This window comes from Panthera uncia, chromosome C2 (genome assembly GCF_023721935.1).
Source record: "Panthera uncia isolate 11264 chromosome C2, Puncia_PCG_1.0, whole genome shotgun sequence".
Taxonomy (NCBI): Eukaryota; Metazoa; Chordata; class Mammalia; order Carnivora; family Felidae; genus Panthera; species Panthera uncia.
Window position 1 is genome coordinate 133878272 of NC_064810.1, and position 21096 is coordinate 133899367.

The 21096-nt window shown below is 41.4% G+C and overlaps 2 protein-coding genes across 2 annotated transcripts in view; one reads left to right on the top strand and one right to left on the bottom strand.

Annotated features, from left to right (window-relative positions):
• The window catches only part of KAT2B (lysine acetyltransferase 2B), a 127061-nt gene that overhangs the window by 32143 nt on the left and 73822 nt on the right, over positions 1 to 21096 (top strand). The window contains exon 5 of the mRNA XM_049629219.1: positions 20716 to 20842. Within this exon, the coding sequence (XP_049485176.1) occupies positions 20716 to 20842 (127 nt within the window). The remainder of the gene's footprint in view (positions 1 to 20715; positions 20843 to 21096) is intronic.
• Positions 17302 to 17767, bottom strand: LOC125921351 (40S ribosomal protein S27-like). Its single transcript, XM_049628873.1, has one exon. It carries the CDS (start codon positions 17617 to 17619, stop codon positions 17365 to 17367), a length of 255 nt encoding a protein of 84 aa, XP_049484830.1. The 5' UTR covers positions 17620 to 17767; the 3' UTR covers positions 17302 to 17364.

Sequence of the window (21096 nt, forward strand, 5' to 3'; positions counted from 1 at the left end):
TGTGTGTGTGTGTGTGTGTGTGTGTGTGTGTGTGTGTGTGTGTGTGTAGAGGATGCCAGGTGGGGAGTGCACAGACTCTGGGGGGAGAAATGGCTTGGTATGCTCAAGGGTGGCCAGGTGACCCTTGTGGGTAGATGGGGAGCAAGGGGGCAAGTGTAGGAGATGAAGTGGGAGAAGTAGATGGGGCCAGATGGCCAAGTGCATATAATTTTCACACAGTGAAATGATCTGATTTCCGCTTCTTTTTTAAAAAAATGATATAGCTCGCTTGCTCTTCCTTCCTTCCTTCCTTCCTTCCTTCCTTCCTTCCTTCCTTCCTTTCTTTTCTCTCTTCTTTTCTTTTCTTTTCTTTTCTTTTCTTTTCTTTTCTTTTCTTTTCTTTTCTTTTCTTTCTTTTCTTTCAAGAGAGCACAGGTGAGAGAGAGCAAAGAGGGAGAAAAGCATGTTTACCTGAAACAGGGCTCCAGCTCACCTGAGGAAGGACTCGAACTCCTGAACCATGAGATCATGACCTGAGCCCAAGTCAGATGCTTAACTGACTGAGCCACCCAGGTGCTCCCCATTTCTATTTCTGATACTTTCAACAAATGCATATCAAGACCCAGAACATTTTTTTTTAGTTTTTTTTAATGTTTTTATTTATTTTTGAGACAGAGAGAGACAGAGCATGAGTAGGGGAGGGGGAGACACAGAATCAGAAGCAGGCTCCAGGCTCTGAGCTGTCAGCACAGAGCCTGACACGGGGCTCAAACTCATGAACAGTGAGATCATGACCTGAGCCGAAGTTGGATGCTCAACCGCCTGAGCTACCCAGGCGCCCCCCAGAACATTTTAATCACCCTAGGAAGTTCCCTTCTCCTTGCCATTCAAATTCCTCGCTATCAAAAGCAACCACTGATCTACTTTGTATCATGATATATTAGTTTTGATGTTCCAGAATTTCATATAAATGAAGCCACACAGTACATCCTGTTCTTTCAGTGTAGTTTTTTTGAGATTCATCTATGTTGCATGTATCAGTGATTAATTTCTTTTTATTGCTGAGAGGTACTCGACTGTATGGATGAACCAGTTTGTTTATTCATTTACCTGTTGATGGGTTGTTTCAGATGGATTCAGATAAGATTTTCATTTTAAAGCATCTCCTTGGGCTGTTTTGGGAAAAATAAAGTGTGCAAGAGGAAGAAAAGAGGGCCAGTTGAAGTTGCTGCAGGGTTAGGTATAAGTGGGATGGTGGCTTATGATGGGGGATGGCAGTGGAGGGGGTAGGAGTAGACATTTTGGGCAATACTATGAACTCAGAGGCAGCGGGACTTGATTTGTTGGGGGATGGTGGTGAGGAGGAGACAGAAATGAACTTGATGTCTAGGCTTTTAGCCTGAGCAACGGAAAGGATGGTAGTTCCATTTACCAGCTTGGGCAAGACTATGAGAGACACAGGTTTGGAGTGGAGGAGAAGAGTCCTTTTTCTGGATGTGTTTAGCCAGGTGAGTCTTTTAGTAGTCAAGTGTTGTCTTGATAGTAAAATGAGGTAATCCACTTAGCAGTGTGCTTTAGTATCTGGAATATTCTAATTGCTCAAAAAAATGGTAGTTACTGTTACAGTTAAAAGCAGAGCTAAATAATAACTACTGATCTTAAAGAGGCCGGCCAAATTGGAGGAAAAGGAAAAACAAGTACACAGAAATAGTGGGAAATAGGATCCTCTCTTTGGGTGAAGAAGAAATCAGTTGATAGAAAGTCTTGAGTTTCAGGTAGAAAATTTTGGACTGAATTCATTAAATAAAAGTAAGTCTTTGCACTTTAAGAAGGAGGAGACCCGAGATATTTTAGAGTGCCAGCGAAAAGCTCTAGGTTTTGGTTTTGGCTCCCTGCTCCTTTGCCAGCTGGGGTAGCTCAGGCAAGCCACACCCCTTCTGTAAGCATTGAATTACTTGTCCTATGGGGTTATAGGGAGAGGAAAATAAGATGATGTAGGCGAAAATTGCCTTGGAAAGTATCAGGCAGAAGTGCTCAATGTTGTTAGATGGCATTTTATGTTATGTTATGTTCTTTTGAGAGATCATGAGCAGGGGAGGGGCAGAGGGAGAGGGAGAGAGAATCTTAAGCAGGCTACACACTCAGCATGGAGCCCACGATTCTGGGATCATGACCTGAGTCGAAATCAAGTGCTGGACACTCAACCGACTGAACTACTCAGGTGCCCCAATTAGATGGCATTTTATTTATTTATTTTTTTTAAGTTTGTTTATTTTGAGAGAGAGACACACATGCTCAAGTGGGGGAGGGGTAGAGAGAGAGGGAGTGAGAGAGAATCCCAGGCAGGCTTCGCACCGTCAGCAGAGAGCCCGACTCAGGGCTCCATCTCAGGAACCATGAGATCATGACCTGAGCCGAAATCAAGAGTCAGATGCTTAACTGACTGAGCCCCCCAGGCGCCCCAGATGGCATTTGAGAGTAGGCTGATGTGTCCGGTGCTTGTTAGATGGAGGAGGAGTGGGGATATACTGAAAGTGAGAAGAAAGCTATTCCTTCTAACTGGCTATTAAAACCTTGACCCGGGGCCCTGCCCATGAGAATGGAGAAGGTGCAAATCTGGGAGAGACTTGGAAAGAAGAATCAGACAGCCTTGGGTGAAGGCACTGAATGCAGATGTCCTAAGAAAAGGCAATGCCACTGGAGGGAATAGGCTAGTTGAAGAGGGGTGTTGGGGTTGAGGGCAAGCCTAATGTAAAGCTTACCGGGCAGAGATGCCAGGTGTGGGCAGTTGGGAATGCAGGCTGGAAGTTCTGCTTTGCAGGTTCGGCTGGTTATGTGGATGTGTGAGTCATCGGCCCAGATAACGACGGATACCATGAGAACGTGAGCTGTCCAAGGAGCAGTGTTTATGTATGGCACTGTTGGTTTTGCTCATCCCGGCTGACTTGGTGCCAGAACAACAGGCTGAAGAATGACAAATTCTATCTGTCAGCTGGTTGTCTGGCCTGCTCAGTGTCAGCCAAACAGTTTGACAAGTCTTTCCACTGTGTGGAAGACTGAATTGTCGCTTTGGCAAGGTCACCAATAAAGTCTGAGATTGGTTCTGTGTATATTAAAAGAGGTTTCAGAGGTGCCTGGGTGGCTCAGTCGGTTAAGTGTCTGACTTTAAAAAAAAATTTTTTTTAACGTTTATTTGCCTTTGAGACAGAGAAACAGAGTGCGAGCAGGGCAGGGGTAGAGAGAGAGGGAGACACAGAATCTTAAACAGGCTCCAGGCTCTGAGCTATCGGCCGATAGCTCAGAGCCTGACGTGAGGCTCGAACTCACGAGCCGTAAGATCATGACCTGAGCCGAAGTTGGCCCCCCCAACCGACTGAGCCATCCAGGCGCCCCAGTGTCTGACTCTTAATCATGGCTTGGGTCATGATCTCATGGTTGTGAGATCAAGTCCCACGTCTGGTTCTGCACCAACAGCGTGGAGCCTGCTTGGGATTCTTCCTGACCCACCCCACCTCCCCTCTGCCCCTCTCCTGCTTACACACACACACACTCTCTCTCTCTTAATAAACAAACAAACATTAAAAAAAAAAGGTTCCAGTGATTGTTTGGGATTTAGGGTTCTGGGGCACCAGTTTCTTGGCCTTGGTGTCATTCAGGACCTCTTGAGGCCCTTCCATGGGTGATGTGTGTTTGGGTTGGTCCTGGAGACATGCCTCAGATGTGATGAAGAGTCTGGCCCATCCCTAGGCAATTTGGTAGCACTGGAGTCATTTAGTACCTTTTGAGATAATGCCTGAGGGTGTGAGCCTTTGATTCCGGCACACCTGATTATTTAGCATAAAGAGGGCAGGCAGTTCCTGACTGAGCTCCAGCCCAGGCATAGGACTTCTTCCAGATGGCAAGGTCACGAAGGTTTTCTGTTGATGTTGGAGTAATCTTGAGAGCTTGGAAGAGGAGCGTCTGACTAGGGTGTTTATACCTAGGTCACTTCCTCATGACATATTTTCCATTCTCCTTGTGTATCCTTGACTACTCTTCAGTATTTGCTTTGTGTCCTTGTGACTTTCCAGACCCAAATGGCACTCTTCATTAAGGTCTTCAGAGATATTTCTCCCTGGATTACCACACTGGTTATCTTTTCTCCCCTTCTACGTCTGTTTTTACTTTGAATTTCAGGCAAATTTGTCTTCTGAGGGAAGTCTCCCACCCCACTACCACCTTCTTTTCACTTGTGCCAAAAGTACCCAGATTTGGGGGGCACCTGGCTGACTCAGTTGGTGGAGCATGTGACTCTTGACCTTGGGGTTGTGAGTTTGAGCCCCACATTGGGTGTAGAGATTACTTAAAATGTTAAAGAAAGCACCCAGATTTTTTAAATCCCAGTTTTAAGTCATAGCTTTATGGTGCCTGCTGGCCTTCCATGTACATCTGTGTGAGCTGGAAAGACTTTCACAGTGGAGAGAGAAAGAGTCTATGTCCCTGAAAGGATTGCCTAGCTATTTACAGTTTAATTGTGTATGAGAAGCTGAAGTTAATCCCGGGAAAAGAGGAAGGTATTAATACATGCATCAGACCACTTTGTCCTTTCAAGTCTTTGATACTCTAAGGGTGGTCCTCACTTGGGAACTTTTTAGGAATGCAGCATCTTAGGTCCCCACCCTAGGTTTACTGAATGAATCTGCATTTTAATGAGATTTCCTAGGTGATTCCTGAGCAGATTACAGTTTGGGAAGCACTGCTTGAAATCACGAGAGCATTATCCACATTGCCCCCAAAGCAGTTCACCTCCAAATTTATTGGGATCACTACTGCTTACAGAGACTCCAGGTGTTGTTTTTTAAAACAGGATTAAGAGATTTTTTTTCACAGTCACACATGCACACCGTTGAGAGGAGAATCCAGACAGCTCACGATGGAGGCACATGAAAATATTAGCCCTCTCACCTGTCCTCCTCCATCCTGGCTTTCACTTCCTTTCCTTGTTTCCAGATCCAGAACGTGTCAGTCTCCCCGGCCCCCCGCCCCCCCCCCCCCCCCCCCCTGCCCAAGACTGCACCGTGTTGTTTATACCACAGTTCAAGGAGGGGAACTCGATTCACTGTACTGTACTGAAATCCATTTGGATTCCTGTTAGGCTCGAATGAAGCTGTGAACATGCCAGAAAGTTGGATGTCAGCAAGTCAAGAGTGTTGGATGAGGGTAGCCCAAAAGAAGCACCAGCAATGCGGCTTTATTATTAGCAAGTTTTAATTGTTTCAAAGTCTCCATTTTAAAAACAGGACAACCTACTTAAAGATGTATTCCCATCCTTTGCTGTTTCTCTTTTGCTGACAGATTCTGACAGTAGAGGTGTGGCCACCTAGACAACTAACTTCTTTTGCTGTTTTAGATCGGAGAAGGACAGAGATGGAGACCCCCATTTTCTGGTTTGTCTTTTGTTTTTTTCCCAAATGTAGCTTATTAAGCTTCTTTAATTTGTGAGGAGAAAATGTGCTTCAGTTTTGGGACACAGTTTGGTGAAACTTTCCAGAAGACCTGTATTTGAAGTGATAATTAGTTATTAGCAGTTCTTGCCTTTTTGAAAAACAACTTCAGTGGGATATAATTGGATGCCCTAAAGTCTCTGGTTTTAAGTGTACAATTCAATGACTTTTAGGAAATTGAGTTTTAGATTTCCATCTCCCCAGAAAGATCCTTGTGTCTATTTGCAGACAACCCTGTTTGCACTCCAGCCTCAGACTATATCTATTTATATCCATCCATCCTTCCTTCCTTCCTTTCTTCCTTCCTTCCTTCCAAGAGAGGGCGCAGGAGCAAGAGAGGGGCAGAGGGAGGGAGAGAATCTTAAACAGGCTTCCTGCTCAGTGCAGAGCCCAACATGGGGCTCGATCTCACGACCCTGAGATCATGACCTGAGCTGAAATCTAGAGTTGGACTCAACCTACAGAGCCACACTGGTGCCCCCAGACTAATCAACTTTCTAGATCTATAAATTTGCCTTTTCTGGACATTCATATAAATAGGATTATATAGTATGTGTCTGGCTTCTTAGCATAATGTTTTTGAGGTTCATTCATGTAGTATATATATATATCAGCATCTCAGTCTTTTTTTAATGCCAAATAATATTCCACTGTGTGGATATGCCATATTTTGTTTATGTATTCACCAGTGATGGATATTTGGATTCATTCTGCCTTTTGGCTAATTAATATGAATAATGTTGCTGTGGACATCTGTGTGCAAATCTTTGTGTGGATACATGTTTTCATTTCTCTTGGGCAGATACTTTGGAATAGGTTTGTTGGGCCATGTGGTAAATTTATGTTGAACTTAATTAAGTTGTGGTAAAATACATCTTGCATAAAATTTACCATCTATAAAGAATGTTTTTGTGAACTTGGGTGTACAAATATTTCTTTAAGTTCCTGCTTTCAATTCTTTAAAATTGCTAGATCATATGGTAATTCTATTTTTAATATTTTGGGGAACTGTCATACTGTTTTTCATAGTGGCTGCACTGATTTTCCTTTCCACCAATAATGCACAAGGGTTCCTGTTTCTCTGCATCCTCACCAACACTGGTTCTGGTCAGTAGCCATCCTAATGAGTATGAGGGGGTAGGTATCTCATTATGGTTTTGATTTGTATTTCCCTAGTGATTAGTGATGTTGAGTGTCTTTTCATAGGCTTATTGACCATTTGTCTTTGGAGAAATGTCTGTTCAAGTCTTATCCCCTTTTGGGTTGTTTCTTCTTTGGTTGTTGAGTTGTAGGAGTTCTTTATAGCTCCTAGATATTACCCTTTATCGGGTATTTGATGGGCGAATATTTTTTTTTCATTCTGTAGGTTGCCTTTTCACTCTATTGATTGTGTTCTTTGATGCACAGAAGTTTTTAATTTTGATTAAGTTAAATGAAACTATTTTTTTAAATGTTCATTTTGGGTGAGAGAATTGGAGAGCAAGTGGGGTACGGGAAGAGAGAGGGAGAGAGAGAATCCCAAGCAGGCTCCCCACTGTCAGCACAGAGCCTGGCTTGGGGCTTGATCTCATGAATAGATAGATGAATACCTTCCTCCTACAGGATGGAATAGAATAGAGAGCCCAAAAATAAACCCTCACGTAAATGATCAAATGATTTCTGTCAAGACCAGTCAATGGAGAAAGGGCAGTTTTTTTCAACAAGTGAGCTAGAAAAACTGGATATTAACTTGGAAAAGAATGAAGATATTGGACCCTTACCTTAAACCTGGGTGGCTCAGTCAGTTAAGCATTTGACTCTTGATTTCGGCTCAGGTCATGATCTCATGGTCATGAGATCAAGCCCCAAGTAGGCTCTGCACTGAGCACAGGGCCTGCTTGGGATTTCCTTCTCTCTCTCTCTGCCCCTCCCTTGCTCGTGTACCCATGTGCACACTTTCTCTCTGCAAATAAGTAAATAAATATTAAAAAAAAACAACAGGAAAAGCTTCATGACATCAAATATGGCAATAATTTCTGATATGACACCAAAAACACATGCAAACAAAAGAAAAAATAGACAAGGGGTATCTTGGTGGCTAGTCAGTTAAGCATCTGAATCTTGATTTTGGCTCAGGTCATGATCTATGTTTAACTTTGTAAGAAACTGCCAAACTCTTTTCTGCAGTGGCTACCATTTTACATCTCCTCCAACAATGAATATTCCCATTTCTCTACATCCTTGTCAACATTTATCATTACCTGCTCTTCTGTTTTTTAATTTTGTTTTTGTTTTTGTTTTTTTAATTTTTAGAGTGTGAGCGGGGGAGAGGGGCAGGGGGAGAGAAAGAGAGGTCGAATCTTAGGCAGACTCCATGCCTAGTGTGGAGCCTGATCTGGGGCTTGATCCCATGACTCTGGGATATGACCTGAGTCAAAACCAAGAGACAGGTGCTCACTGACTGAGCCACCCAGGTGCCCCATGATTATTATCTGCTCTTTTGGTTGTAAGAGCGAGGTGTGAAGTTGTATCTAATAATGGTTTTGGTGTTGACTTTTAAACATTCTACTTTTGTCTCACCTGGAGTAGAGAGGTAGTAAAATAGAGTGAGGACCTCCGCACACAACCTCAGGACCAGTTATTTGCCTCAATGTACCCAATGAGTGCTTCTGCAGGGTACACTGAGAAAGTTCTGGCAAATCTCTTAACATCTTAGAGCCTCAGCTTTTTCTTGTGAATAGCGGGGATAATTAATACCTTCCTCCTACAGGATGAGATAAGAACAAGTATACAAGTGCTTTTTCTCATTTTAGGTGCTTAATACATGTTGGAGGCACAGGTTTACTCCATCAGTTTCCCTTCAGTGTGTTCTTGTTATGAGACATCGCTGTCACTGATTTAAGTTTTCCAGCAAATAGGACTTCCCAGTATTGTAAGCATGAGTGAATCCTAGTCATCTTGGCTGTCTTCCTCTTGTTCCTCTGGATGTCACCCAAATATCTTCACGCCTGTCTCACTCATCGACACTGAATGAACTGTGAGCACCCTGCTCCCTTGTCTAGCTGTCATCTGAGTCACGATCCTGTGTTTCTCCAGTGTAGCTTCCTTCTCGCCCTCCATCCTGGCTTCTGCATACCACAATGAAGGCTGTTGCCTTCTCTTGCCATCTGACCTTGGATTCTACTGGGGCAAGACCATTTACATCCTGGGCCTGTTGAAGCAATCCGGTGGCTTTTTCCTTCTTGCTTGGTTCTGCCACGTCTGCAGAGATGTGCTCTTGGGGGAGATGAAGTCATCTGGGGAGCTCTGTCCTCCTTGTGCCTGGGTTGCTAGCTGTAGCAGTAATTGGCTTTGCAGCATACTCCCTAAAAGGTTGTCCTTCAGATGGTACTTTGTTAAAGCTGCAAGGCCAGTCCCCTTGGGAGTTCCCGCAGATAGCAGCTGTCTTGCCTAATTAAGGAGAGATGTGGGAAAGGTATTCTGAAGGAAAACCTCTTATCTGGAAGAACAGTGGCTGGGCCTGCACATCTGGAAGGGAGAATTAAAGGCCAAGGCAGAGGGCATGGTAGCAACAGCTTGGAACATGTGGCAGAAAGTGCTTTGCTGGCAGTCAAGGATAAAGGCAATGAATGTTTTCTTTAGTATGTCCTCTTCAGTAAATTGGGCAAGAAGTCCCACACATACTACAATTTTTTTGCACTTAGGTTTCCAAGTGCCCAAGTGCATGTACACATGTAAGAAGTGCTTTGTATATTCTACTAAAAAAAGAAAAAAGAATAAATCCTGAAACAATTGAGCCAAGCTCAAGGGATTTCCAGGTATCTCAGAGAGGTATAACTCAAACCACTTAGAACCACTTAGGAAATGTTAGGACTGTCCTAGGCGTAAGCTTTTAGGGTCTATAGCAAAGACGGGTTTTGGGGGGTAGATCCCTTTTAAACTCTAGTGTGGCAATAGCCAGTAGAAATGTAGCATGAGCCACACATGTGACTTAACATATGTAATTTTCCAGTGGCCATATGTATTGGTTTCCTAGGACTGCCATAACAAATTATCACGAATAAGGGGGGTTAAGTAACAAACTTTCCTTATTTACAGTTTTGGAGGCCAGAGGTCTGAAGTCAAGGAGTCAGCAGAGCCATGCTCCCTCCAGAGGCTCTGGAAAGAATCCTTTCTTGCCTCCTGGCCATCTTCAGCATTCCTTGGTGTATAGATGTATCACTCCAGTCTCTGCCTCTGTCTTCACATGGCCTGTGTGTCTCCGTGTCTATGGCTCAATGTCCAAATCTCTCCTTTCTTTCATAAAAGCACCAGTTATTGGTTTTAGGGCCCAGTTGATGTTCGGGATAATCTCATCTCAGCATCCTTAACTGTTCATATCTACAAGAAATCATATCTGTTTTCAAATAAGATCCCGTCTGGTGTTTCAAGTCCCAGACTTGGCACCCACTATGCCAAATTAAAAAAAAAAGAGAGAAAAACCAAATATTAAATTTTATTAATTTTAGTATATTATTTAATATTCTACAATATCATTGTAACATGTAATAATATATAATAATATATATTTTTTAACATTTATTCATTTTTGAGAGACAGAGACAGAGTGTGAGTGGGGGAGGGGCAGAGAGAGAGGGAGACACAGAATCTGAAGCAGGCTCCAGGCTCTGAGCTGTTAGCACAGAGCCCGACGCGGGGCTCAAATCCATGAGCAGTGGGATCATGACCTGAGCCAAAGTTAGAGGCCCAACCAACTGAGCCACCCAGGCGCCCCTAATATAAAATAATTCTTCATGAGATATTTTAACATTCTTCTTTTGTTTTTGACACTAAGTCTTTGACATCTAGTGTTTATTTTACTCTTAGAATGCATCTCAACTTGGACCTACTCCCTTTTGGAGACTGGATACCCACTTGTGGCTGCCTGCTGCACACCGGCCAGCTCAGCTCCAGTGCTGGGGGGCTCACAAAACTTTTATACTTCTCAGTGTTTTGCTTATGTTTTCTCCCTCCTTTGTTCTCTCTGTCCTTTTATCTTCCGATTAGTTTTCAGGGAATTTTCTATTTATTTGGAAACAGTCTCAGTTGTTCTGAACAAAAGAAATAAAAGTCCTTTGTGAAAGCTACTGAGATCCCAAGACTCAGTGGGGGAAGCAGAGTGAGTCCATTTTGAAAGAAAAGTCCTTTATTCAGTTACATGTTTAAGTGTTTATTGTTGGTGGAATTCATTAAGTACTTCTATCACAGGTAGCTTAAGGAAGTAAAGTTAATACTTGGGATGTAACTTTTTTTTTTTTTTTTTTTTAGCAGAGGGAATATAAGACTTTATTATTCCAAATCTCTCTGCCCTGAGATCTTTACCCATTATCAGACCCCCCTGAACACGGCCATTCTTCTCTGTCATGTTAAGACAAGGAGTGGAATAAACTTTTCTTTATGGGCTGATTCTTCTAAGTCTGTTGTAATAATGAAGTCAGAATTTCTATCTCTAAAAATCTATATTGTCTTTTTCAAGAATTGCAGGCTTGTTATTTTTTGGCTTGAACCTCAGGAAAGGGAGGGAGATTTTATAAGCAACCCCACGGGGGAAAAGTTTTGGATCCTTGAATTCTTAAATGTGGTTTGTGATAAGGATGTGGTTTCTGCATTTCCTCCCCCATGACTGATTTATACTGAGCCTCTGTTACGGTCCTTGGATATTTTTCTGGAATTATATTTTCCCCTCAGATGAATTCATGTTAAAGAAAATTAGCAAGCAACCCATGAATATGAATACTGTAGAGAAAAATATAAAGTACAGTGTGGGGACATCTGGGTGGCTCAGTTGGTTAAGCATCTGACTCTTGATTTCAGCTCAGGTCATGATCTCAGGGTTTATGAGATAGTGCCCGATGTTGGGCCCTGCACTGACAGCTCAAAGCCAGCTTGGGATTCTCTCTCTCATCCCCCGTTTGCTGTCTGTCTGTCTGCCCCATTGCTTTCTGTCTGTCTGTCTGTCTCTCTCTCTCAAAACAAAGAAATAAACTTTAAAATAGAAAAAGAATGATAAAGGACAATATGAATGTCCCTCTCCCTTTCCCACTTCTGCCCCCGTCCATAAGTATGTATCCGTCTAGTTTCTCTGTATATCCAAATACATATTACATGCTTAAATTGCATATTCTCTTATTTTATTAAAAGATATGTTGGATTATGCTTAGTATTGTTCTGTAGTTTGCTTTTTCTGCCTTTTACTGGGACCTGGAGGGGTCCCAAGTCTATGCGGTTAGTTGTATTGATAAATGTGGCATAATAGTCTGTGGCACCAATCTACATAATTTTATAAATTCTTATATTAATGATCAGATTTTACCTGACATATATTTTTTCTTTTGCTCTAATAAATGGTGTACAGATATCATTGAGCACATGTGAGTATTTCTGTCGGAAAGCTTCCAAGTAGTGCCCTTGGGCCAAAGGGCACAAACAGTCCAGTTTGGTTTCTGAAAGTCTGTACCAATGTTTCCTGCCACACATGTTATATGAGGGTGTGTGTTTCCTCACATCTTGGTCAACCTTAGATATCAATGTCAACTTTTTCTGTATTTTTGCCAACTTAATTAGTATGAGGAAATACCTCACAGGGCTTTTACTTTTTCATTTCTACATTACTAGTTATTTTGACCATTTTGTATAGGTTTATTTATTTAACATTAGCATCCATTTTTCTTGGAATCATCTGGATTTATAAATTTTTCCCTGTCAGACTGTGCTTTTTACTTCTTGTTTTATAGATGATCTTTATAAATTCCGAATATTTATACTTTGTTATATATGTCATAAGTGTATATTCTTTCAACTGATCTGGTTTATGGAACTTATACGTTTGAGGAGAATTGCTATCTTTACAATACAGATTTACCATATTGTAAATTGTAAAATTAATACGTTTACATCCTGTCATGAACAATGCATATTTCTTCATTTCAATACGGAAATTTATCCACTCTTTAGTAGAAAGTTATAGTTTTCTGTATACAGATCTTACTCATCTCCTTGAAGATTTATTTCTAAGTATTTGATGGTTTTTGCTATTAGGATCTTTTTTTTCCCTATTACATTTTCTAAGTGGTTCTTGCTGACATAGAGAAAAGATTCTGACTTTTATATGTTGATCTTATTCTTTAGTCAATTTACTGATTTCTGTATAAGTTTTGATAATCTCTAAGAATTGCCTACCAATTTTTATAGTCCTTATCTACTTCCAGGACAGTGTTGAACAGTGGATGTGTTGAGGGCTTCCTTGTTATGGTAACTTTAATAGGAATAATGTATCTCTTTATTTAATATAATGTTTTTGAGTTAAAAGAATTTTCTTCTATGGCAAGTTGGCAATTTTTTAAAATCAGAAATTGATATAGAATTTTATGAAAAGCTTCCTTGGCATCAATTGTAATTATTTTTTTCTTAATTTGTTAATGTAATTTGTTTGCAATGATTGATTATCTTTGCATTCTTGTGATAAACTTTGCTTAGTTCTTAGGTGTCGGTCAAAATGCATGATTTTAATTGTACTGTTGGATTTAATTTACAAATATTTTATTTCCATTTTCTTTAAAAATTTTTTTGTGAGATTGGGCTAGTGATTTTTTCAGTGTGTTTTGCTGTCTGTATTCTGTTTTTGTGGCAGGGTTATACTGGATTCGTAGAATGACACGTGAGTGTCTAACGCTCTGAAACAGTTTACAATACAAAGGACTAATCTGCTCTCCTGAGTCCAGTATGGTAGCCACCAGCCACAAATGACAGTTGAGCACCTGAAATGTGGCTGGTCTGAACTGAAATGTGCTATCATATATTAATGTCATATTAATAGTGTTTTTATACTGATTACATGTGGAAACGGTAATATTTTGGACATACTATATTAAATAAATTTATTTAAATTAATTTCACTTTTTTTTTTTTACTTTTTAAAATGTGGCTACTAGAAAATTAAAAGTTTTATGTGTGGTTCACATTATATTTATTTTGGATAGTTCTTGAGAATTAACTGGAACTTACTATAAAACCATCTGATCCTGGAGCCTTTTTTTTAGCTCTTTGACTACCTTTTCGTTTTCTTCTAGGGTTGTTAGAAAACTTTACTACTTATTAAATCAGGTTTGATAATTTATATTTTCCTAGAAAGTCACTTGATTCATCTAGTTTTTCACGTTTAGTGTTATAAAGTTCTACAGAGTACTCATCTATAGTTGTAAAATAAATCTGTAGTTGGATTTCCTTTCTCATTGTTCTTTTTTTCTTGCCTTCATTAGAATTGTCGAGTTTGTTTCTTTTAATGTCTTTTAAAAAATCAAGTATTTATTATATTGGTTAGGTATATAATTTTCTTTGTTATTGATTTCCTGAAAAATTTTTTATGTAAGTTCCTTTTGTCAATTTTTCTTGAGTTTATTTTGTTACTCTTTTTCTAGATCATTGAGTTGAATGAATAGTTTACTTATTTTCAATCTTCGTGTTTTTCCCGTATATGCATTTAAGGGTATATGTTTTCCTTTAAATGTTGCCTTGACCATATCCTATGGATTTTGATATATTATGTACTTACTGGGTGATTGCATATATGTAACCCTGCCATCATTTTCTCTTCACCTCTGCTTTTTATAAAAATGTCCACCGAGATCACCAGTGAGCCGTTGAGTGACCTCTCACTGTTCTCGCCTACAGTGGACATGGAGTTGATTTATTCTTTGAGGAAAATAATTTTTTACGTAACTTATAAGCTGCTCAGTCTTTTATTCAGTAAGATCTGTAGCCTCTTTCATAGTGATTGAGGCCAATATCCTCAAACTACTCCCATTGCTTGCATCCTCTTCAAGTCCTTGCTTTAAAGTATTAACTGTCAGGGCGCCTGGGTGGCTCAGTCGGGTAAGCGCCCGACTTCGGCTCAGGTCATGATCTCTCAGTTCACGAATTTGAGCCCCGCGTTGGGCTGTGCTGACAGCTCAGAGCCTGGAGCCTGCTTCAGATTCTGTCTCCCTCTCTCTCTGCCCCTCCCCTGCTCATTCTCTCTCCCTCTCTCTCTCTCTCTCTCTCTCTCTCTCTCTCTCGATAATAAATAAAACATTTTAAAAAATTTAAAAAAGTATTAACTGTCATGGTTCCTCATGATTTGTAGAGCCCTTGTTCCTTGCTCACCTTTCACCTAACAGAATACTCCTAGCATATTATCATCATTAGTGCCACTGTAATCTTTGTTACAATTTCCATTTATTCAGCATCTACCCACATTAATTGCTTAATACCTCCAACAGTCTTGTGAGATAGGTACTTTAAAACCCACTTTATAGATTAGGAAGCTTGGAGAGGTTGAGTGATTCACCCTAGGTTCACATAGTAAGTGTTGGAGTTAAGATTTGAAATTGTATTTCTTTAATTGCAAGTCCTTTCCTCTTGACCATGGCATTGATGCTGTATACTGTCACTTGTGGTCTTTCTACCAACTTCAACCTAAGCTGAAACATTTTGCTGACCTTGAGTTTGCCTCCATTCCTTCTGTTGCTGCTATGATTGGGTTGAGGGCAGGGTGTTGAGGGGTAGTGGAGAAAGGGAAAGAGCCCTTGCAGGAGTGCTCAGAAAGAACTCTGAGTTTCCTGCCAGTCTTTTTTTACGACGATGGATAGCCTCAAACTCATGTCTTTCCTGTAACCTGGCCCCTTTTTTCTATCCCTGGCCTCTTTGCTTCTTCAGAGTCTGAGGAAGGCTGTTCAGGAAGGCCTGAAAGAATGTTCTAGTTCTTAGATTTTGCTGCAAGAAGATCTCGTCTCTTTCCATACAGCTATCTGGGAAAATATCTGAGAATGTATTTCCTGAGTAGAGCTTCAGGAGGAATAGGTATGCATCACCTATTTGATTCAGTCCCAAAGTCTTATCTATTCTAGGCCGATGATTCTCAACCTTTGTTTTTTAATTTAGACTGAATATTTATTTATTTATTTTTATTAAAAAAGTTCTTTTTTAATGTTTATTTATTTTTGAAAGAGAAAGAGCATGAGTGGGGGAGGAGCAGAGAGAGAGGGAGACACAGAACCTGAAGCAGGCTCCAGGCTCTGAGCTGTCAGCACAGAGCCCAGTGTTGGGCTCGAACTCACAAACCACGAGATCATGACCTGAGCCGAAGTTGGATGCTTAACCGACTGAGCCACCCAGGTGCCCCTAGGCTGAATTTTTAAGATAAATATCATGACTAAAAAAGGCAAGGTTCAGGCAGAGATCTATAAATGATAGCCCCCCTCCAAAAGGAGTAATTTTATAATGTATTTGTTTATAGTGATAATTTTAGAATTTTAAACTATACATATTCTTTTATCCCTTCATAAAAATCCTAGAAAATTCTGACACAAAGATGTTAGAATTTTCTCCTCTTTTCTCCTCTGTCACCCAGCCTCAGGAGAGTACCACTGGTCTCTAATTACATAGAAATGTTATGGAGAAAGCAGGCACCTACATATTTAGCTATACATGAAGCGATGGGTAAGAAGTATGTTCCAAAGCACACGTCTGCTGTTTCCCTTCTAAAATGAACTCTTGTTCCCCTCCTCTCCTCCCACTTGAAAAGCCCCTTGTCTGTGTAGATCTTCCTGACATGGCCTATTAGTATGCATGTGTGTTTTATTTTTTTTTTAATGTTTATTTATTTTTGAGAGAGAGAGAGAGAGAGTGACTGAGTGTGAGCAGAGGAGGGTCAGAGCAAAAGGGAAACACAGAATCCGAAGCAGGCTCCAGGCTCTGAGCTGTCCGCACACAGCCCAGTGTGGGGCTCGAACTCACGAACCATGAGATCATGAACTGAGCCAAAGTTGGACGCTTAACCAGCTGAGCCATCCAGGCACCCCAGTGTGGGTGTTTTTAATGGATCCATTACTAGTAACTCTTCCTTTTAGATCAGAGATGCTCAAGTTTGTCTACACATTGGAATCACTAGCTTAAAAAAATACTGATGTCTGGGATCTATACCCAGATATCCTGATTTAATTGATCTAGGGCCAGGTGTGGTATTAGGCTTAGCAGAGCTCTCCAGTAATTCTAGTGTGCCTCTAACATTGAGAACCACTGGGGTAGGTTTTTATTTCTGGAGAAATTTCTTGTGTGTCTTCTGTATCTGGTCCTATGATTGATATGTAGTAGTGCTCAGTGTTTGAAGAATGAATAAATAGCCAGTGCATGAGTCAGTAGGAAAGGTTCACATTCTGTCTATTCTTTTCCCTCTGCATTCTTCCCACCCACCCTCCAAATACAGAGAAAACATTCCTCGTTAGCATTGTCTTCTGAGATAATCCATTCCCAACACTGCCTTAGCTACCGCGTGATCCCATGGATTTCAGCCCCAAGCACAGTATGGAGAGATTTACCTGTAGACTCATACCTTTGAACTGCGGAGTAGTGTTTTGTCAGGGCTGATGCCTCTTGTAGAGGTGAAGTACATAGGCTAGAAATACTTTTGGATCAGTTGAGAGCAAGTTGGCTTCTCAGGCTTCCTCATAATGAAGGAAATTCATGTCTCACTGGGTCACTGTCTCTCTGAGAATCTGGAGTTACAAATGCTGGCAGAGGTTAGTCTTACTCTGGTCCATGCAGAGTTCCTACTAGTTTTCCTGCCTGCCCATAGACAACCTGCCAAAGAAGGAGACGTAGGCTGTCGTTGCTAATGTGCCCAGATGCAAAATCCATCGTTTGTCAAAAGCTAAAGTGAATGAGGACAGAATCCCAGATTACATAATTCCTTGGGGTTTTGAACTTAAGTTATTACCCACCTGATCTCTAGCCTAAAGTTAATCTTGGGCCTTAGTAAGTGATGAAACTCTTTTTTTTTTTTTTTTTGAACGTATGCAAAAATCTGTTTATTGGGATAGTTCCCCACTCACGTTGACTCAGGGTGCACTTAGTGCTGCTTCCGTCTGAAGGAGCATCCTTCCGTGAGCCTTGCTTTTCCTCCTGTCAGCTGGCACAGGATGGTGGAGCAGCCCACACACAGCACCACCGTCTGTACATGGCTGAACACGGTGGTGATTTTGTAGCACCCCGGGCACTTCACGTCCATGAAGTAGGAGTTGGGGCTCTGTATCAGGCGCTTCTTCTTGTGTTTCCTCTCCTCCTCTTCCAGGGATGGGTGCAGGAGGTCCTTCGCTAGGGGCATGTTCTTGTGGGCAGGTTGTCACTGCCAGAAAGGCTAAGTGATGAAACTCTTAACTAGACAACTTGGCATCTTTATGGTAGTTTCAGAAGAATCCTTTGTTCTGTTGCTGGGCCTTGGTTTTAAGGTATTAGAGTAGAGTTCCTTTCTATCTAGATAGCAAAGAGATTTATAAATTCTGGAATGTATGAGTAGTTATTGTGCTTCCCTGTGTAATAGAATAATGCATAGTTGATCCTGGATTGGAAGTTAAAAGTGAAAGGAAATTGGATTATTTGCTCACATAAGCTAGTGACAGAAAAATGGATGCCTCTATGAGTGATGCTAAAGGAAAAGAGAAAGTGGGAAGGCTTTACACAAATGAGGAAAGGAAAAAATGAAAGAAACAAATGAGTTTGGAGACATCTTGCCTCATGTCCTTGTGTTCTGTCCCTATCCCTGTTTCAAGCCCAGAGGATCCTGTTGGAGAGGGAGACACGACAGGTCAAGTAACCAAGCTGAAGTCCTTCTTACTGCCTCTGAGGCTTTGCAGGATTCCTCCTACTTCCAGCTCAGCTCTTTCCTTTGCTCACTGTGCTCTAGCCATGCTGGTCTTTGCTTTTTGTTGATCAAGCCAGCCACTCTTGACTTTGCTTTATTTCCTCTGTCTGGGATATTCTTCCACCAGACATCTAATGGTCACCTCCCTCTGCTCCTTCAAGTCTTTGCTTTATTGCTCCTTTCTCAAAAAGCTACTTAAAATTGCAGATTCTATCCTATCCTTTCCCCCACCCCCTCTCCCATCTCTTCATCTTTCCTTCCATAGCACTGTCACTTTCTAATATACTATATACTTCGTTAATTTGTGTTGCCTGTTTGCCCCATCCGTCATCACCATGAGGGCAGGATCTTTAGTTCTTTCCTTCCATACTTAGCAGAAGTACTTGGCACAGAGTAGGCCCTCAATACATACTGTTCAATGAATGACTCAATATGCATAGTAGTTCTTTGGCTTGGAATTTAGTTCTACAAACTGAAAGACTTTGGGCCATTGCTATTTTTCCTTTTAGATTTGTCCTGCTGTATTTAATCGATTTGTTTGGACTACTATTGTCATCATTTTTCTTTTTCTACCAAGAGGTTTTTTTTTTTTTTTGGAAAGGGCAGCTGCTCAGAGAAGTCAGAGGCTGTGGGAGTCCCTTGGGTAGCTATTCCACTGCTAGGAGAGGAATGGTCCACAATGGGGGTGTTTTCCTCCATCCCCACAAAGATTATAGGGATGCTTTCTTGGATGGAAGTTGTCATGAGAGTCCTTCTCAAAAACATGGCCCTTTGAGACCTTTCCAGTCTCTGAAGAAGTGGATGGCTCATTATAGGGAATTTCACGGCCCAGTTCAGCTTAGTAAGTGAGGAGTAGGGTTTGATAGTCAGATCCTTCCTGATGCCTGGCCAAACATAAGAGGGTTGCTTGAGCTACTACTTATTGGGGGTTGTGCTGTTAAGTTGCTGTTTTTGGTCTTGCCTTCTCCATCCTCATGGATGATAAAATGTGATAAAATGTGAGAAGCAGTCAGACTGGGCTTGCCAACATTCGCAGGGCCCACTGCAAAGGACTTATCTTCAAAAGCATAGGGTCTTATCTGTAGAAACACGTTTTCCTTCTTTCACCTTGGCCCTTCTTGCCTTGCCAGTTATGTATTCTTTCATTTCTTATTCTCCTATATGTGCACACACTTCAGAAACTATCCCTGTCTTGGAGAATTTTCTGTGTGAGGTTAAGGTAGCAGCCTTTCTCCAATTTTCTACAAATTAGACTTCTAACTTCAGCCATCTGCTATGGGGTTTGTGGGCTGGCGGGTGGCAGGTGGTGGGAAGCGGGAAGAAAAAAATCTCTGATCAAAGATCGAACACAAAGCCTGAGCACAAAAATTTATGCGATGTTTTGTAGACCAGTGCTACCCGAAGAAGTAGAATGTGAACCACATATGTAATTTTAAATGTTCCAGTAGCCACATTAAAAAAGTAAAAAGAAACAGGTCAAATGAATTTTAATATCTTTTATTTAACTCCATGCACCTAAAATATTAATGTTTCAACATGTAACCAGTGTGAACATTAATAATGCGATATTTTATTTTTGCATTAGTGTTTTAAATCTGGTATGTAAATCTGCAGCACATTTCAGTTTGGACTAGCTACATTTCAAGTGCTCAACAGACACATGTGGCTAATGGTTACATATTGGACAGTGTACATAGAAGGCTCTCACCCGCAATCAGCCAGCTATGTTTCATGCTATTTTTACATTTGAAAATAGTTGATATCTTTCTATCCCTCGTCCTACATTTTATAACCCAAGTCACTATAAAAAGGCTAGATTGTATTCACTGTTCTCAAAGAAGGTAGGGGAATGTGGAGAGTATGGAAGATATCTAGTAAGTGTTGCCAAAATAATAAATAATAGTGTTGTAGTTCAGGAAACCTCAGAAATATCACAGGTAGAAATTCCAGACTACACGGTGAAACCCTCTCTCTTTCTAAAGCTGGAGCCTACTTGGAAGGACTCGGAAGCCAGCAAATGTGGCTTCCCCTGGGCGTGTCCCTCCTCAAGTCCTTAAGATTGCTAACTTCCTCAGTTTCGCGGGTTTCCTTTCGTGTCCTTGGGGCAGAGTTGCAGGGGGTGGGGGTGGGGTGGGGCCTTCGAACCTGCAAGGCTCAATCATGGCCAAGGCCCCGGCTGTGTTCCAGGTACCTCAGGAATCTGGCTTGTTGCCTTGAGAAGCTTTCTGGATGGATTCCCTAGGAACTGACCACTCCATGGACATTTGCTTGGGGCCATGGTACCAAAGGTACCAAAGTGTATGGGTCTGCTGTCTGAGCTGCAGCACTCACATTCCAGCCAACAGAAAAGAAACAAACAAAAAAACTACGAAAACACAAAATGCCTGGATCAAACACTCCCTTTGCCTTTTTCTCTGTTTTTGTTTCTTGTGCATATGTCGAAAGTTACAAAGTCAGGAGCGGGGAGGGTAGCTGTCCTCTAACTAGTGTGTATTGATCTCACATAAAATGTTGAGTCCATTGCTGCTTGTTACATGATTTTCTCTATTCCTTTTTTAGGCGGAGGAGTCTTGTAAATGTAATGGCTGGAAAAACCCCAACCCTTCTCCTACTCCCCCAAGAGCTGATCTGCAGCAAATAATTGTCAGTCTAACAGAATCCTGCCGGAGTTGTAGCCATGCCCTAGGTGAGTTCCTAAATCTTCAAGGGAACGTGAACGATGTCCTCGTTGCCTGAAAGTTCTAACTTACTTAATTCCGTGGGTTAACCAAACTCGCATGCTATTTACCTCTTTTTGAGGCAGTAACAAAAGAGTCTATTTAGTCTCATGAATTTGCTTAATGTGAGACAAGCTCTGCACTGTTTGCACTGAGTCCTTATCCATCTCTCCCCCCTTCCCTAAGAGCTGGATTCCACTGGGGGATTGCTGGATAAGATGGA